This window comes from Trachemys scripta, chromosome 8 (assembly GCF_013100865.1).
Source record: "Trachemys scripta elegans isolate TJP31775 chromosome 8, CAS_Tse_1.0, whole genome shotgun sequence".
In the NCBI taxonomy this organism is placed as follows: domain Eukaryota; kingdom Metazoa; phylum Chordata; order Testudines; family Emydidae; genus Trachemys; species Trachemys scripta.
In genome coordinates this window covers 6943453-6961940 of record NC_048305.1, presented here as the reverse complement: position 1 = coordinate 6961940, position 18488 = coordinate 6943453, and the positions used below count along the sequence as shown (strand labels likewise).

Here is an 18488-nt window from a genome sequence, read left to right as displayed (position 1 = left end):
AAGAAGGGGGACAACGCGAATACCAGCATTTCTTTTGCTGCCATGCAGAATCTCCAAAGGTGGCCAGGCAAGAGACCCCACAAGTAGATCAGTCTTCCTGCAGGAGCCGGGGGATTCTAGCCCTTTATCAGAACAGGACAACTTGACAAAGCAGTGGGTAGGAGCCTCTCAACAGGTGCTATAATGAGGGCAGAATGGTATTTGCTTACTTAGCCAATTAACGGGAAATCGGTATATTAAGAAGTGCAGTGTTGGCGAGAGGGTGGGTGCTGCAAAAACTTCCCCACAGAGCTCTGCTTGGAATGGTCGGTGTTGGGCCCAGTCTGGCCCTCTCGGTTTTGTGGTGGGCAGTGTTAGAGGGGTCTCTACTCACCGCTGGGCACCTCCTCGAGGCTACGTCTGAGGAACAGCTCTGCCCAGTCTAACGCCCCCTTCAGGCATGTTCACGCTGACACCCCTTCTCAAGCTTCAGGAGTCACAGTGCTCCCTCTTTGCGGCTCGGCGCTCCAGCCAGGTCACTACAGTTTCCCTTTCTGGGGTAAAGTCTCACCAGACTGCCTGTCCAGGTATTGTTCCTGGCCGTCCTCTACCTCAGAGCTAGACCACTTCCCCCGTGGGCAGTAGGGGAACCTGGGCCCACCCACTACTCCAGTTCCAGCTCAGGGACTCTCAAACCAGCAAAGACAGCACTATCCTGAACCTTGCTGCCATTTCCCTGAGCCTTTTCCTACTCCACCCCATCAGGGTTCTGCTCCACCACCCTTCTGGGTAAACTCCCTTCCTTCAGGGCCAGGATCCCAGGCTGCTTCTGTCCCCTTGGGGTTTCCTTCTTTTCCCTGCTAAGCTCAGAGAAAGACTACAGACTTCTACACTGCAGCCCTTTTCTGTCCTATCTTCCTGACCTCATACCAGCCCCACCTGCTCCTGCTCAGCTGGGCTCCAGCCTCAATTAAGGATTGCTTATCAACCCTCATTCTCCCTCAGGTGTGGCCTGTCTGGCTAGCGTGGGGGTGAACATCCCATCACCGGCAGAAAGGCAAACCCAGTTTGTTCTCATGGCTGACTGGAAATGGGATTTGAAACTAGGCTCTAGAGGGAGAAGACCAGGATTCTCCCCCAGAACTGCATGAAATTCAGGTACTCTAAAGCCAATAGAACTAGGAACTAAAAGATCTAGGCAGCCATAGAGCAGTGTGTAGAAAGGACGATCTCAATCAAGCAGGGACTGCTTGGCATATGGGGTGAAAGACAAGGATGCCTATGAACGCTATGGTAAGGCCAGTGCTGATCCTGTCTCTCTCCCTGTACCATTGTTTATTAGATAACACTATAGTGTGTTTAGAGCAGGCCTGCACAACATGCGACCCGCACGGGCTCACTGTGCGGCCAGTGAGAATTGAGTAGATGGGCTCACTGTGCGGCCCGAAGGGGGGTGAGTAGGCAAGCGGCGGGTGGGGGGGGGGGGAATAGGCGGGCAGTGGCAGGGGGTAAGTAGGCGAGTCAGGAGGGGTGGAGGGCTGAGGAGGCGAGCGGGTGGGCAGTGGCAGGGGGGCAGGTGAGACAGAGGGGTGGGGGGCTGAGGAGGCAAGCGAGCAGGGAGTGGCGGGCGCGGGGGGGGGGGGCGGCTGTAGGCGAGCCGGGGGGGTGGGGCTGAGGAGGCGAGTGGTGAGTCGGTGGCTGACCTGTTCTACTGATCTGGTCTGGCTCCCATCCCCTCTCCCAGGGCCGGCTCCAGGAACCAGCAAAACAAGCAGGTGCTTGGGGCGGCACATTTCTAGGGGCGGCATTCTGGCGCCAGCCATCATAGGTGCTGACTCCGGGGCAAGGGGAAAAAGTGCCCTTGCTGCCCCAGCTCGCTTCCACCTGCTCCCCTGAGCGCGCCACCGCTGCTCCGCTTCTCCCTCCTCGGCTTGCCATGCGCGAAACCGCTACTTCGCGCAGCAAGGCTGGGTGGGAGGAGAAGCCGAGCGGCAGGCGCTCAGGGGAGGCGGTGGAGCGGAGGTGAGCTGGAGCGGGGAGTGGTTCCTCTACCCCCCTCCCATTACTTCCTGTGCCCCTCCACCCTAGCTCACCTCTGCTCCGCCTGCTCCCCTGAACACACTGTTGCTCCGCCCTCTCTCGCCGGGGAGGGGGAGAAGTGGAGCGGTGGCACGCCCAGGGGAGCAGGTGGAGCGGAGGTGAGCTAGGGCGGGACGTCACGGGGTGCCTGCAGGAAGCAATGGGGGTGTGGGGGAGGAGAAATGCGGCACACCAGGGGAGGAGGCAGTGCTGGGGATTTGGGGAAGGGGTGGAGTAGGGGTGGGGCCGGGGGCGGAGGGGCACGAAAAAAGAAAGGGGAGGTGGCCAAAAATTTCTTTGCTTGGGGCGGCAAAAATCCTAGAGCTGGCCCTGTCCTCGCCAAGGGCTGCAGCTGTCTGGAGCTGCCTAACTTCCACATCTTCCTCATTCACACCTCATTCATTCAACAGGGCAACTGATTACAAAGTGGGGGGGGGGGGGGGGGAGATCTTATTCTACTTCTCGAAAAAAGACTTTTTTTTTTTCCTTCATTATACTACTTTAGCGGCCCGCTATAACATATTACCGAGGTTCAATACTGCTGTTTCGGTGGGGTGGCGCTGGGGAAGGATAGTTTGTTTCCACGGGGCAGGTGTCATGGGGAAGGGGGGTGTTTCGGAGGCGCTGGGGGGGTTGTTTCCGTGGGTCAGGCGGTGCTGGGGGTGTGTGTGTTGTGTTTGGGGGGGGCTGGGTGGCGCTGGGGGGGGGGTTGGCGGCACTCGGGGGGTTTCGGCCCTCAGGTGTTTTCTTTGGAGTAATATGGCCCTCGCCACTTTACAAGCTGTGCATGCCTGGTTTAGAGATATAGCTGGGACAAAAGACGAGACACAAAGTAAAGCTGTATTGTCTAAGGCTTGGTCTACACTTAAAAGTTAGGCTGACAAAGTTATGTCAAAAAGAGAGATGAAAAAACCACACCAATGTTGGTATGCTGTCCTAACCTCCACTGTAGATGCAGCTTGTTGCTGGAAGAACGCTTCTGTGAACACAGCTACTGCCCTTCGGGGAGGTGGTGTTCCTACACGGATGGAAAACCCTGTCGTCTGTGTAGGCTGCCTAGCATAGCCAGAACATACACGTGCCCTAAAAGGGAGGAGGGTGGAAGGAGGCAGGCCATGAAGAATCCAGATTCCAATGGTTTTAGGTTAAGTTCCACCAGTACAGTTTGGATGGAAAATACCTCACTCCCCTCCACCCACTGATTGCAACCTAGTCATGGTTGCATCTTGTTTCCAACCAACTTGCCAAATGGAGAGGAAGGTGCCCACCATGGCTACGAGTTGGCAGTTGGCATGGGGTTTCAGATCTCCATGTCTGGGGCGTGGGTAAGGGGGGAGGGTAATGGGGTGCCCTGTTCTAATCCCTGCAGAAGGAATTTCCTTAAAATAAAGGCAGCAGAAGAGTCCCAGCCAGCGAGACCACAGACAACCACATTACCCAGCATCCTCTCCCTGCATCGTCATCTTGCGTGTAGGGAGGGCTGGGCCAGGTTCTTCCTGAACCTAAAGGCCACACTGGTGATAGGGGCCTCAGATTCCCCCTCCAAGCCTTTTCTTCAAGGCCACCCTCCGTTCTTTCCCAGCACCCACGATCCACATCTAGCCCAGTGAACAGGGGAACAAGCTAGTGACAGAACTACAAAAAGACAGGGCGGGTTACCTGCGCCCCTCTTCTGCTGCAGCCAGGGGAGGCGGGATTGCTGGAGTGTATGGATGGTAAGACAGTAAGGCTAAGGCAGCATGCAGCCGTCTTTCTAACAAGCTTTAATAACAGCACAGTAGCTAAGAATACAGCATATAAATCACCTGCAGTTATAATAGCCTGTCAGCATGGAGCTGTTCATGACATTCGCTTAGTGGAGAGTGCCCTCTGCTGGCCCACCCTGTTCCCATGCGGGGAGCAGGAGCAGGAACCCCTCCCTCGGATCCTCGGAGGAAACAAACTTCAAGTGAAGGAAATTCCACAGCTGGGATTAAGAAATTCTTCAAGCATCAACACTAGATGAAAGGCCAGTTTACCAACTGCTCAAGCACTGACGTGAGAGCGGGGCACGGGCTGGGGATCACAAGTGCTGGCTGCGGAACGAAGACATTCCTGCCGAGGATTGTGTAGCAGAAGATTTTCAGATTACATGAATTTTAAGATCCCAGCATCGAATAGCTGATCACACAGCACAGCACAAGCCAGTTCTCACACAGCTCTGCTAATGCATGCCAGCCTTCACCTCCAGCCCCGCTGCTCCTCCAGCCCTTGGGTCCCTCCTCCATCTGTGCGAATGTAGCCCAAGTCTGATCTTCAGCACTCCTGCTACTCAAACCCTAGCTCCCCCCCACCTCCCATCACTGTCAGTGCGCCTGACTTGCAGCACCTACACTGCGGCACTAGGGCAGCTCTGTCTCCCTAAACCTCCAAACAAACCTCTCTGCCAGCAGCCATAGAGCTCAATACTGCGAGGTGCTGAGTGCCCCCTGGGAGCGGCCGCGGTCTCACATCTGCCTGACTTCAGCAAGAGCTGCGGGTGCTGTTCACACAGAGAACAAAAACACTGCTCCTGCTCCAAAGAGCTTACAATCTAAACAGACCAGAAACCTGCCTCCCCCAGTAGTCTCTGGAGCAGCACCGGAGAAGACTTAACTTCTGCCAGGAGGCGTCTGAGGGGGAGGCAACCACCCAGAGCGGCCGTGTCCGCAAGAGGTGCTTCCACATCGGCTCAACTCCCCTCTCCGCTAGGGGCGCAGGGAAAGCCAATGGCTATAGCGCCACACAATTCGAGAACCAAACACAAACCGCTCAGACTGATGACATGGGAAGGAGAGTTTGATGGGTAATAGCAGCAGATGCCCCTTGGCCCCTGAATTGCCTTCCTCCCCTCCCTCCCCCACAAGAGTTCTGCATTCAGGAGGTTCCAGAGAGTCCCTTAGACTCTGCTTGGTTACACTCCCAGCACTGGGTGGGACACTCCTCTGCTCACAGGCAGGAAAGGGAGGACTGAGCCCCGCATCTTGTCTCCAGTGGCAGAAGTGCATGGCTGTTAAAGGCCACACTGTTTGTGCAGAGAAAGTTGGGGGGAGCAGAGAAGGTCAGAAAGGCTACAGCTCTCCTTCCACTCCATTGGCTCCTCAGGACTTGTAACACCCCAACAAGCTGGCCCCTAACTAAATGCTTGCCACTAGGATAAGCAGTGTCCACTTCACAGATCAAATTCATAGAGTAAGAGCAGCAAAATCTCAGTGAATCATTGAAGATCCATCCCCTGCCCCCATGCTTGTTCCACTCCCAGCCAGCGCTGTCCACTGTGTCATGAAGATGCAATCCCCACCATGCAACAGGCGCCTACCCACTGACCAGGAGCTCCCTAGAACTTACCACCTGACTTCTACCTGCTTGTTCTAGTCCCACAAAGGCAGGAGCCCTTTGAAGACAGCTGTTTGAGTAGTCCCTAATGAGCCTCCTGGCCTTTTCCTGAGTGATTACAACTAACACAGAATCCAAGTCATTGCTTCCATTGTGCAATTCCTGCTTGTTCACTTAGGTTGCCTAGTTTCCTTTGAATCTTCTCACAGTCTGTACCAAAGCGGCTGCTGAGAGGAGGCTGTGTTCACCTCAGTGTCACTGGCTGCTGCACGAGGCTGCTCTAAGCCTGTAAAGCAGCGAGCTGCACCATCTCTTTGTTGGGAGGAAGGCTGGAGAAACTTCAGTGCACAATACGCTATGGCTCAAGCTGAGTTGCTGAGGTGAGAGTCCAGGACCCTCGCCCTGTGCCAAGGCAGGGAACAGAAGACAAAATACTGGGAACTAAGATTCAGTCACTTCTTCTCTCCCCACAGAGTAAAGCCACAGATGGAGAGACTCTCCCTGACTCTGCCCTAGAGGCTTGGGATTTACAGGTTAGACTGACCAGAGTCCACACACCTTTGCTACATTCGCTCAAACAGTAAACGAGCAAGCACTAGTGCAGGGGGGAGCCAACTGAGCTGTTCTAGCAGGCGATTCCTATTCCAGGGACAGTGCAAGCAGCAGCAACTACAACCAAACCAGAAAGCAACACCAGCTCCCAGGGCCACATGTTGTCTCTTTGGTATCTGCATAGCTTCCTGGGAGACTGCCTCCTCCCTCCCCACTCCCCCACCAATATCACCCTTACAGAGTCAGGTGGCAGATTCTCATGGGCTCCACATTCAGCTTGCCCTCGCTGAAGCAAGTGCTGAAGAAGGGGCAGAACCTGCGTGCGGCAGCCTGGTGGAAGGTGAAGAGGTGGGTCATGTCTTCGGCATTGTAGAACGCCACCTTCCCCTCTTTGCAGTCCAGAAGGACCCCCACCTTCCGGAGACAGCTCCTTGGGGCAAGGCGCACCCACGGGGTAGCAGTGGCCCAATACTCCGTCCCGTTCCTCAGACGAAGTGCCCAGTAACCATTCTCAGGGCACAGCTTGACCTTGGCTGCCCGGTCCACGGACTCCGCTGCTACCCCCAGGTCCCATTTGGTCTTGCTGCCCACCCAGACCTCCCAGTAGTGGCTCCCGCTGTCAAAGGTCTCGGAGCCCAGCACATTCACACACTGCTGGAAACGCTTGGGGCTGCTGCAGACAGGTTGGCGCCTGTTGCTCTCCGTCACTGCCGTCAGGTCTTTGGAGAGGATGAGGTTAGGGTGGGCTGATTCGGGGTCAAATATCAGCGGGGCAGGAGCTATAACAGAGTTAGAATTTGTCAGGGCTTTGCTCCATGTTTTTCAATCTAGGCGACTTCCCCTCCCTAGGCGCTCCTCCTCTGGCCACCTCCCCACCCCCGAGGGCCCTGCGCTGCGTCACACTCACCAGGGTGGATTGACTGCAGCATTTGTCTCCAGAAGATGTATTGCAGGGGGCCGCTGTACCGGTCTCTGTGGCGCTCTATGTCCAGGGAGGGCTGTGCCTCCACATGCACTGGGGGCCTGGGCAAGCAAGGAGCAGGAGTGAGGCAGGGTCCAGACAAGGAGCCAGTTGTTTTTACAAAGCCATTAGAAAAAGCCCACTAGAAAAGAGGACTTGGACCGGGGGTGTTTTAGAAGCAAGGCCTTTGCGGGAGGCAAGGGACCAGAGCAAATGGACTTAGCGGGGCAGGGTACACAACAAACGGTCCGGGGGGGTGGTTACATCCTGCCAAGGAGCTCAAACAGGAAGTCCCTCTGAGGGCAGAGCGATTAGTAGATACAGAGGAACCTCCGAGCTGAGACAGGCTGCTGTCCTGTCTCCCTGCTCCCCTACTGGCTGAAATGCCCTGCAGAAGGAAGGTGTAAGCCCCCCAGAAGCCTTGGGCCAAATTCAGCAGAGATGGACACGGTGTTGTGGCTGGTAAAGCAGAGCAACATGCACCGGTTCACCATTCGGCAGGTATGCAAGATGAGCACGACTTCCACCCCACCGACCGTGTTCTCAGCCCCACTCTGGCAGTGCAAAGCAGCCAGAATCAGCCGCCCGCTGCAGCAGCTCCTCCCCCAACCCCCAGTGCAGGGAATGGGGGAAAAGGGGCACAAATGCGCCTTTGGGGCCAGTGGCAGCTGGCACAATTTCAGACCTGCCAGAAGGTTGCTCTAAGTTGTGCCTTGGGGGTGAACATAGAGACCCCCCAGGAAGCTCAAGTTCAATTTTGCACCTGCCCCCTCTCCTCTGAGCTATGCCAAGCACTGAAAGGCTGGTCCCAAGGGGGCAGAGAGGAAAACAGTAAAATCAGCTAAACAGGATGTCCTGGATTCACAGGGTCATCTATGTCCCAGCCTGTACCTAGTCCCTTGGGAGTGATCCCTTTAGGGTGCCACAGGGGCAGCCCCGTGACCTCCATGACTCTGACACTGGGTCTTCAGGAACCAGCGATCCCTCTCTATGGCTTCCTGCAGAAGTCCCATCAAGCCAGACTGCTGTGGGAGGCCTGTCCTTTACCCCTTCGCGGTGCAATGCTCGTAGAGAGTATTTACGGTGATACTAGGCAGCCTTTTCAAAACAATTGTCACCTTGTTTTGACGAATCTCCTGACCTCCAGAATCTGAAAGTCCTTGGGTCACCACAGGGAAGCAAAGGTTAAGCCAGAATTCAGACTGGCCAGTGCCAGGGCTCCCATAGGCCATGTTGCTGTAGTAACCATCTTTTGCTTGCGGGCTCTGTCTCTGCCCCTTGGTCTCTGTCCCCGGTGAGAGCTGCTGTGTGTCTCTGGGAGCTCAGCTCGTCACACAGCCACCTGACACCTTTCCCCTTGTTCTCCAGCTCGGGGGCCTTTGCTCTGCTTCTTGGCAGAAAAGTGGGAGGAAAATCATCCTTCCTCTGGGCCTTTGGTCACTGGGTGTGAATATCTCCATTGTCTGTTCCAGATTCTCCATTCACACATGTAGCCTCTATTCAGTTTGCTAATGACTCTGGTCTCCAGCCAAGTGGCTACCCGAGTCCAACACCTCATCCCTTCCCTTTGCAGTCAGTGAATAGCAGCATAAAACACAGAGACAACAGGGGCGTGCATAAAAATACAAACATTACCAACATTTCTATATTCATCACACACGGCCCTCCGGTTTAGCTTGTACACCCTGTTATTTGATGTAACAGTTCTCCACGTTTCCCTGATGTGTAATTCATGCTCATTGTATGCACCCGCAACTCCGTTTCCCCACTTCCACTATAGCCCACACTTCCATTGAACCTAGCTCCAGAGGCCCAGCATGTCTACATGAGAGCATCTGATGCTCGCTGGGGAACAGATCCTTCTCCCCTCGTCTGGCTCCATGCCAATGGCCTGCTAGACAATTAGCAGTGCTTTAAAAACTAAAAAGATAACGCCTCTCTTCCCACTGTCCCCAGCCAAGGAGGGGAGATAAAAGCCTCATGAAAAGGGAAACAGCTTGTTTAATTCCAGACACGTACCTGATAGCCACGCTCTCCACCTGCAATGAAAGGCAGAGAAAATTAACAATCACCGTCCTTAATTTGTACAGCTGCACAAATAAATTAACTACCCTCTTTCCTGCCACCACATTGGAACACAGAGACGATAAACACACCAGTCCAACTGGACCCCAACAGGGGATGGACGCTGTGTCTATAAACCAAGGTTGTTTTGGAGGGCTAGGGGCTGAGGAGGAGGACTCAGAACACATCTAAGATGCCTCAGTCCAAGGGACTGAGAATAAGATCCAGAAGAGTGGGAGTGAGACACAAAATTGCAGCTGTGTCTCTAATAAAGAGTCAGTCTCAAGAGAGGTTTCACTCGCTCATGAACAGTCTCTCTCTCTCCCCTTCCCCTGTATACTTTCATTTGCCTGGTACGGTTTGGGACTGATTTCCTTCTGCTTAGAGGATTTTTTCAATGATTGAGACGGGAAGAAAGATGAAGCATGATTGCAGAGATGGGCTCCAAAGGATACAGCTGGCTCTGGGAACCTGAGGCAGGTAAAGGCACGTGCTTTATTATTAAATACATTGAGCGTACCTTTACCTACCTGAAGCCACCAGAGCCTGCCTTCATTATCTGGGGCTCCTCACCCCTCTCCCAGTACAGGAGTCAACACCTCTTCTCGCCTGCCCCTGCACCTTGCCAGTCTGTTTTCAACCTGAGCTTCTGCAAAGACAACAGTGCCAAGGATTTACCCTTTCCCCTTCCATCTACTAACGGGGAGATCTTGCCATTCACAATGGGAAGGGGTGGAGGCCATGGCTGCCCATGGGGACAGGGCATGTAAGTGAGCTTTTGACCCCACTATCAGAGAGGGTTGCCTGGGTGCTCCAGCTTTGCTTTCATGGCTCTGTTAATGCTTTCTCTGCAGCCCATCAGTGCTAGGGATCGGAGTGCCACTGAAGCACACCTTCCCAGCAGCAGCTGGCTCGCTCACCCACCCACCTTGGGTGCCAGCTATTCACGGTTGCCAAGCGCAATGATGGATGGTGATTTCTTACAACAGGAGCCTTGGCAGATCCAGCTTAGCAATGCTGCTCAGCGCTGCTCCTTTTGCCCAGCCCCAGGGTCCCTACATGTCTCCCCAGGACAGACCACATCTTAGCAGAGAACTTGTCTCAGGAACCACCTCCTCCCCTCCCATCCACAATCACAAAACATCCTTGTGGCATACACGGAAAAGTAATTCGGGAAGTATTCAAATGTATTTTAACGTTCCTGTGATGTCATTTAGCAGATGGAAAGAGAGGGAGGAAGTCACCCCTTGACCAGACAGCTTGGCAGGGACCACAGCAAGAGCTCTAGACCACCCAGGATCTGTGGATCCCAATTCTGGACTGTAGCTCCTGCCCTGCCTTGCTGCTTCCCTTTCAGATGTGCAAGCCTAGAGTCCTGGGCAGTCCTACAGCACAACAGAGTTGCTTCTGCTGCTCTCCAACTTCCCGATTCAGATTTTGAGCTCTCCCCACCACGTGTCAGCATCCTGCTAACATCCTTCGCCCTCCTCCCCAAGCCTCAACGCGTTAAGAGCTGGCTGAGCAATCTCACCTCCAGCAGTAATGAGTCTCCCGTCTTGTTCAGGATTTCCTGTATGTGCTCAATGTTCTTTCCCAGCTCTGAGATCCCCTCCTCCAGCTGCATGATGTCCCCACGCAGCCTCAACAATAACTGCTCCTCCTCTTTGGCCAGCTCCATCAACACAACTCTCTCCTTTTCCTCCAGGATTTGATGAAGTCGCTCAAATTCTGCCCGAATCTTAGAGTTCAGCTCCCCGGAGGCTTTCTGAGCAGAGGCAAATGCCATAAAAGACACAGTGAAGAGGGTTACAGGTCGATTTCCTATAGGGTTTCAGAAATCTCCAAAACTATGGGGCAGAGGACAGGTGATAAAAATTAAAATGAAGGGCTTTTGATCCACAGGGGAGCAATGACTGGGGTACTTTTAAGCAGATACACACACCTGGTTTATATATATGCATGTACCCCTCGAGAGGCGGTAGCTAGGTCAATGGAAGAATTATTCCATCAACCTAGATGCTTCTACAGTAGGAATTAGGTTGACCTAACTAGGTTGCACAGGGTGCAAGTTTTTTCACAGCCCTGAGCAATGTTGCTAGGTTGACCTTCATTTTAGGTATACAGCAGGCCTTATTCTACGCTGAGTGGCTCTTTGGATTAAGACTCAAAACGAGCAGTAGGTGGCAGGGGGAGGGACAACACAGCTGCCTTTGATTTCTCTAATTTAATACTCCTGCAATGTAATCTAGCCAGAGAGAGGCTAGAAGGGAAGTCTTCCCCCTGCCCTCCCTGCTAGAGGCACTGCTGGAACCCTGCTTTGGACCATGTGGATGCCACTAAGGTCAGAAGTAAAGTCACTGAACTAAGCTTTTCAAATGACTTCTTTGAACTCAATTACCTTGTCCAAATTGCTTTGACAACAATCTGGGAGTAATAAGAACATAAGAACGGCCATACTGGGTCAGACCAAATGTCCATCTAGCCCCGTATCCCGTCTTCCCATAGTGTCCAATGCCAGGTGCCCCAGAGAGAATGAACAGAACAGGTTATCATCAAGTGATCCATCTCGTTCCCCATTCCCAGCTTCTGGCAAACAGAGGCTAGGGACATCATCCCTGCCCATCCTGGCTAATCGCCATTGATGGACCTATCCTCCATGAACTTATCTTGATTTTTTTGAACCCTGTAATAGTTTTGGCCTTCACAACATTCTCTGGCAAGGAGTTCCACAGGTTGACCATGCGTTGTGTGGAAAAAAAAATACATCCTTCTGTTTGTTTTAAACCTGCTGCCTATTAATCAACTTACAGGTCTTAAATTCCAGACCTAGGTTAACATTTTCAAGAGGGCCTAAGTGATTTAGGAGCTCAAGTCCCAAAATTAAACTTGGAAAATGTGAGTTGGTCTCATAAGTCACTTTGGAGCCTCTGAAAATTTTATCCCTAGTCTGAGGTCCTGAGCCCCAGTGTGGCTCTGGGCTTCTGCATTTGAAATGGTAACTCAGACAGCGCACACATCTGTCTCTGGGCAATTAGTTCTACAGGTTAATTACGTGTCAGGTAAGACATTATTGCTTTTTGTCAGTTTTAAACATACTACCATTGAGCTTCACCGAACATGCCCTTGTTCTTGTCTTACGAGAAGGGGTAAACAGATGCATTCTATTTACCTTCTCGATAGCATTTGGTTTGCATCTCTCGCTAGCCCCCAGCTCCTTTAAACAGCTCTATGTTTTCAGTCTCTCCTGGCCCCTAATTGTTTTCCTTGCTGGTCTCTGAACTCCCCTGCCCTTCTAGTTCTGCTCTCTCTCTCTTCAGATGAGGTGACCAGAACCGAATGAAGTATTCCACCAGAGAACACACTGTTGATTTATAACAGCATCACAATAGTCAGTATTATTCTTGCCCCCATTATTCGGTTTGTCTGCTGCAGCAGACTGAATGGCAGCTTTCATTCAGAGGTCCATAATGAGCCTTGCAGCTTTTTCCCCTGAGTAATTACAGCTAATTCAGAATCCAAATTATTGCTTCCATTGTGCAATTACGGCTACCTTGCATTTGTCAACACTGAATATCATCTGCCATCATGTGGCTTGTTCACATGGGTTGCCTAGGTTCCTTTGAAGCTCTTTCATCTCCTCTGAGTTACATAATTTTATGTCAACTAGAGGCTTTGCTACCTCACTGCTCACCCCCTTTTCCAAACCGTTAACATATAAAACAGCACTGGTCCTAGCCTGGACCCTTCGGGCACCCCCATTGCTCATCTTTCACCATGGTGCAAATTCATCATTTGTTCCTACTCCTTTGTTGTCTGACTCTTAGCCAGTTTCTATTCACAGCAGTACTTTCCCTCTCACTCCATTATTATTTGTATTGTTCTAGCACCTAGGATCTCTAGTCACGAACCAGGATTAGGGTGACCAGACAGCAAGTGTGAAAAATCAGGACAGGGGATGGGGGGGGGGGGGGGGGAAATAGGCGCCTATATAAGACAAAGCCCCAAATATCGGGGCTGTCCCTATAAAACCAGGACATCTGGTCACCCTAACCAGGATCCCACTGCACTAGGCATTGTACAAACGCACAACAAAGATGGCTCCTGCACCAGAGAGCTTACAATCTATGTAACCATAACCACTTAGTTTTCTTGCTAGTCTCTTGGGAAGGAATTTGTCAAAGGCTCTTGAAAGTTTGTATCAATTAGCCCTCTTTGGCTCATATTTTATTGACAAGCTCAAGAAATTCTAGCGGACTTGAAACACATCCCCTTTCAGAAGCTGTATTTGGTTTATTCCCATCATACCATATTATTCAAATGTTTATAACTATCTTTATTTACGGTCTCAACCAATAATTTCCCTGCTATTAAAATGAAGTTTACAATAACTCCTAGGCTCACCCTGGAAGTTAGACCAATGAAGTTAAGACATAGATACACTTGCTAGCCTCCAGGATAGCAGCTGATTTTAATGAGAGATTGCAGAGTTTTCTTAGCAGCTCAGCAATTTCATTCTCATATTCTTTCAGAGCTCTTGGGTGTAGCCATCCATTCCTAGTGACTTTTGCATTGAATTTCTCAATTGGTTCCAGCACCTTCTCTTGACACCTCAGTCTCTGAGAGCGCCTCATACTGACTACCTGACAAGAGTAGGTATCTCCCAAATATCTTCTGAGGTGAAGACGGATGGAAAGAAGAAATGTTCAGTTTCTGCCATGCCCATATCCTCTTTAATTGATTTAACAGACTTACTGAGATTCTTGCTGGCTTCCTGCTTCTGTTATAAGACCAAATAAATTCTTTAAGTGTAATTTTGACCATTTGTTCTTCCAATGCCATCTCACCCTCCTAATTTCTTTCTTACATATCATCAACTGCTGTAGTTCATGTTCCCTTCTATCAGCTTCACTAGGAATGGATTTCCATTTTCTGAAGGATACCCGTTTGGGTTGGATAACTGGCTCAGCCCTGCCATTTAGTCATACTAATTTATTTCTTGCCTTCCTGCTTCATTTTTAGTTTTGGTGTATTTATGCCCTTTGCAGTTTTGTTCTGGTAAGCTCAATACTAAATCCAAGAATTTTAATTTCCTTACTTCTGAAGGGCCTTCTTAGCCAGCTTCCTCAGATTTTTTCCTTTCTGAAGTTTAGCGTCACTGTGCTACTTCTCGGTACCTTTTCTCTTCCAAAAGTTAAGTGTAATTATACTGCAGCCACTATTACTTTGGGGTTTATCTACAGTAATTTGGTGAGTCAGCCTGTGTCATAACGTTTAACTCAACTTTGAGAAAACTCAGAAAATAGTATTTGGGTTCCTAATGTTCTAAGAGTGAATCTGAACTATAGTGCATTTATAGGGACCATGTTATCTCTACAAATGACAGGAATATTTAAATTTGGTTATTAACCTAACTGCTCTGTCATGGAAACAGATCTGGGATCTGACTGATTTTGTGGTCACATCAGTGCTTTTGCAATTAAAAAAAACAAAAACAAAACCCCCACAGTCTGGCAACTCTCCAGAACTAGCAACTGCTCATCAGCCTAGCCCAGATGTCATCTTTTATCATGCACTGAGCAATCTGAACCCTGTCTAAGCTTTGGTGCATCAATTTATCAGAATCCAGTAATTGCCTGTGTTAACAAGTACTTAATGCCTCTTTTCTGGAAACATTCTCTGAAAGTTAAGCGGGTAACGTCTTTCTGGTTTGTGTGTGACAAACTTCATTCAGGATCTGTAGGTAACTCTCATTTGGCTTCTGAAAAGAAGTGTACGTGTGTGTGTGTGTGTGTATACACACACACACACACACGCACAAAAATTAGCAATCTTGACTAAAGCCACAAGAGCTAGACACACAGACACTGCTGATTGTCACCCAATGACTATTATACGCAACTATAAAGGTATGCCCCAAGGTATCACGTGGCTCAGGGATATCTGACAGATCCATTGGCTCAAGATGTAGCACTGCTGAGGAAAAGCTCTAATGTATTTCACTAAGGTTCAGGAGCCTTTAGCTGGCTTTGTATACTCCTCTGTAATTATCCTACGGCTATTTCTTTAAGCGCTGCAATTACAATTATTCATCTTCCCGTCTGCAAATAGTTACCTTGACTGAGGAGATGTTTTTTGCTGCAGCATTTTTACTTTGCTGGTTTTAATCTTTTGCCCATAGTCTAAAAAAGATACTTGGCATAAGACGACAGTGATGGTAGGTATCTGCTGTGAGCCTGCTTATTGGTCAGGTTGTTCAAGGCCCCAAATAACTCAGCTTTTGATAATATTCCATTTTTATTCTTTTCTCCAGGTAGAAGAGCTCTGATTATATCCTGCCTAATCCTTACTCATCCTGCAGGCAAGCTTGTAGCAGCAGCAGTGTGAAGGGTAGGGCCAGTATATTAGTACCAGGAGGCATGAGCCAGAACGACATCGTTCTCCCACTACGAGAAATGGACCAAGAGACCTTCTCCGTTGGATCGTATGAAATGGAACCATAAACTCCCTGAACATTAAAACTCACCAAATGAGGGTCAATCCATCCTCATCATCATATCCACGCATTATACTCCACACCCAAACATAGCCACTCTATGAATTTCATACCCTCATATCTCAATGCCTGTACTTTGACCCATCAACCTTTTACCCCCAATCGGGGATATTGCAGATTATGTATTCCTTATGTCACCCGACCTTAAACCAAACTTTGCACCCTCGATAATCTGTACGGTATTCCCTGATAACCAGAAATTTCTATGCTCAAACTCTGATCACTTTTTTTTTTTTTTTTTTAACATCTTCTTAATAAGATTTTTAAATCTGTTCTTACAGGGGGCTCTTGGGTGTGCACCACCTCTACCAGTAACCTCCCAGTCTTCCCTTATCTAAGTTAATGGCATTGCCACAGAGCCTACATGAGTGTATCTGGGAGAACTGGCATTACCGTCAGACTGCAAATATCCTCCTCTGCTGTGTGCTTCATTCGCACAAAGTTCTCCATCTCTCTCTGGTGAGCTCGCAGCGCATTTTCAAGATGTTTCTAAGAATGAAAAATAAAAGGAGACCATTTCACTTCTCTGCTGTTTTACATAAGAATGGCCATACTGGGTCAGACCAAAGGTCCATCTAGCCCAGTATCCTGTCTTCCGACAGTGGCCAATGCAAGGTGCTTCAGAGGGAATGAGCACAACAGTTAATTATCAAGTGATCCATCCCGTTGTCCATTCCCAGTTTCTGGCAAACAGAGCCTAGGGACATCATCTCTGCCGATCCTGGCTAATATCCTCTATGAACTTATCTAGATCTTTTTTGAACCCTGTTATAGTCTTGGCCTTCACAACATCCTCTGGCAAGGAGTTCCACAAGTTGACTGTGTGTTATATGAAAAAAATACTTCCTTCTGTTTCTTTTAAACCTGCTGCCTATTAATTTAATTTGGTGACCCCTAGTTCTTGTGTTATGAGACAGAGTAAATAACACTTCCTTATTTACTTTCTCCACAGCAGTCATGATTTTATAGACCTCTATCATCTCCCCCCCTTAGTTGTCTCTTTTCCAAGCTGAAAAGTTTCAGTCTTATTAATTTCTCTTGATATAGAAACCGTTCCATACCCCTAATCATTTTTATTGCTCTTTTCTGAACCTTTTCCAATTCCAATACATCTTTTTTGAGATGGGGTGACCACATCTGCACGCAATATTCGAGATGTGGGCGTACCATGGATTTATAGTGGAGCAGCCTACATGTACGGCACTGACTCTAGAAGGGCAAGTAGCAGCGGTTTAAATCCAAGACTCCCCATAAGGCAAAAACAATCAACCAACCAACCTGAGGTTTATGTTCACGAGCTAAGCTGACTTTTTACATACACGTGAATCCAGTGGGTTGGGGAAACTCCAGACTCAGCATACATAAGAGCTGGGGATACAAGCCTGCATGGGGTTTAACATTTGTTTGTTTTGAACTCTCTGGGGCAAGGAGTCTCTTATCACTTGTTTGTACAGCACCTAACATAATGGATCCCTAATCCTGGATCCGGGCCCCTACATGTTACAAACAATAAACATGTGATCAGTGTCACAAGGCAGCAACAAGTGACCAATGCAAGAGAGGCAACAGCACAAAAGCTAAACTATAGACTGCAACTCGCCAGGTGCTAGAGAGAGGAATAGGGAACCAGTCAGTGAGAGAAGCAGAGAGAGTCTTCATTGTGCTCTGCCCAGGTGAAGGATGCGTATGTGGTTTTATGGTTGAATGAACCTGCCTCAAAGAAGTGGGTGGGTAAGAGACACGTCAGATATCTGCTCTACACTGTGCTGAGGCATGTGTCACTGCCTCAGATTTTACTATGACTGATGCCTTCTAAATAACCATGCCAACAGCCACTCACCTGCATTTTTCTCTTGTGGTCCTCTGAGCTGCACTTCCGCACCTTCTCCACCACCCCGGACACCAGATAGTGGGGGCGAAAGGTGCGGCTGGAGAACTCCCTTCGGCACTGGGGGCAGGAAGCCACACGGGGGCACCTGCCCCAGTAGCCTTGGATGCATGCCCTGCAGAAATGGTGCATGCATTCCAGCATGACAGGGTCACTGAAAAGCTCATAGCAGATGGCACAGGTCAGCTCTTCTCTCAGACTCTGCTCCTCACTCCGGCCAGCCATTCCTATGCACACACACAGCACGCTCCTGGATCTCACATAGGGGTCAGAATGAAATAAACATCCAGCCTCCCTTCTCCCCCACCCACATACGCTTGTCATCTGACACTCTTGGCCACACATCAGCAGGCCAGGTGGTTAGAGGGTTTATTGCCAGAACTCTGTGCTACAGCACAAGTGCCCAGAAACCACGAATGGGGCCCGTGATCTGCAAACTCTCTGTGCACTGTCCTCTCTACGGGTTTCTAAAGAACCATGTTTAAGTTTACTGCAGTGCAGTGAACTCCAGGCAAGGGATCTTTTCCTTTAAGATGGGCTGAGTCAGTTACTTTCACTTCCCTTAACTTCAGCAACAATTCTCAGAAGCTTCTTTGGGTAATTAACCCCATGGCCCTAACACAAGCTGGGAGTAGGAGATGCAACCCTGAGTCCAGGGAGGCCTTCTTCCAGCTGTGTAGGGTGCACTCCTTATTTCCAGTTGGGGAAAGGAAAGTGCGCACCAACAGAAACCACGGGGATGGAAAATATCCACCTCCCCTACACTTTGCACAGCTGGCTCCTGGCATACCCTCCACTATGCCTAAAGTCTTGCACACCCCTGCCCTGCCACAGCTGCCCCCTGAACAGCCCCTGACACCCCCCCCCCCTTCATTGCCCCCCCCCCCCCCTCGCCCCCGCACCCCCCCCCCCCGGCCCCCGCACCGCCCCCTCCATTCCCCCCACCCCACCCCCGCACCACCCCCAACCCCACATCTGGCCCCCGCACCGCCCCCTCCATTCCTCCCACCCCCCAGCTGGCCCCACCCCGCCCCCTCCATTCCCCCCCACCCACACCC

The 18488-nt window shown here is 50.4% G+C and overlaps 1 protein-coding gene across 2 annotated transcripts; it reads right to left on the bottom strand.

The window, feature by feature from the left end:
• Positions 1-3798: 3798 nt before the first annotated feature.
• On the bottom strand, positions 3799-18271 carry LOC117881630 (nuclear factor 7, brain-like). 2 transcript variants are annotated; one of them, XM_034779133.1, is made up of 7 exons: positions 18153-18271; positions 17383-17657; positions 15936-16031; positions 10521-10754; positions 8945-8964; positions 6872-6987; positions 3799-6743 (listed from the first exon to the last, which is right to left on the bottom strand). In XM_034779133.1, the coding sequence occupies exons 2-7, from the start codon at positions 17653-17655 to the stop codon at positions 6199-6201; spliced, it is 1284 nt and encodes a 427-aa protein (XP_034635024.1). In that variant the 5' UTR covers positions 17656-17657; positions 18153-18271; the 3' UTR covers positions 3799-6198. The 2 variants fall into 2 exon arrangements, with proteins under 2 accessions (XP_034635024.1, XP_034635023.1); XM_034779132.1 differs by having other exon boundaries at positions 17383-18257.
• Between the last annotated feature and the right edge of the window lie 217 nt (positions 18272-18488).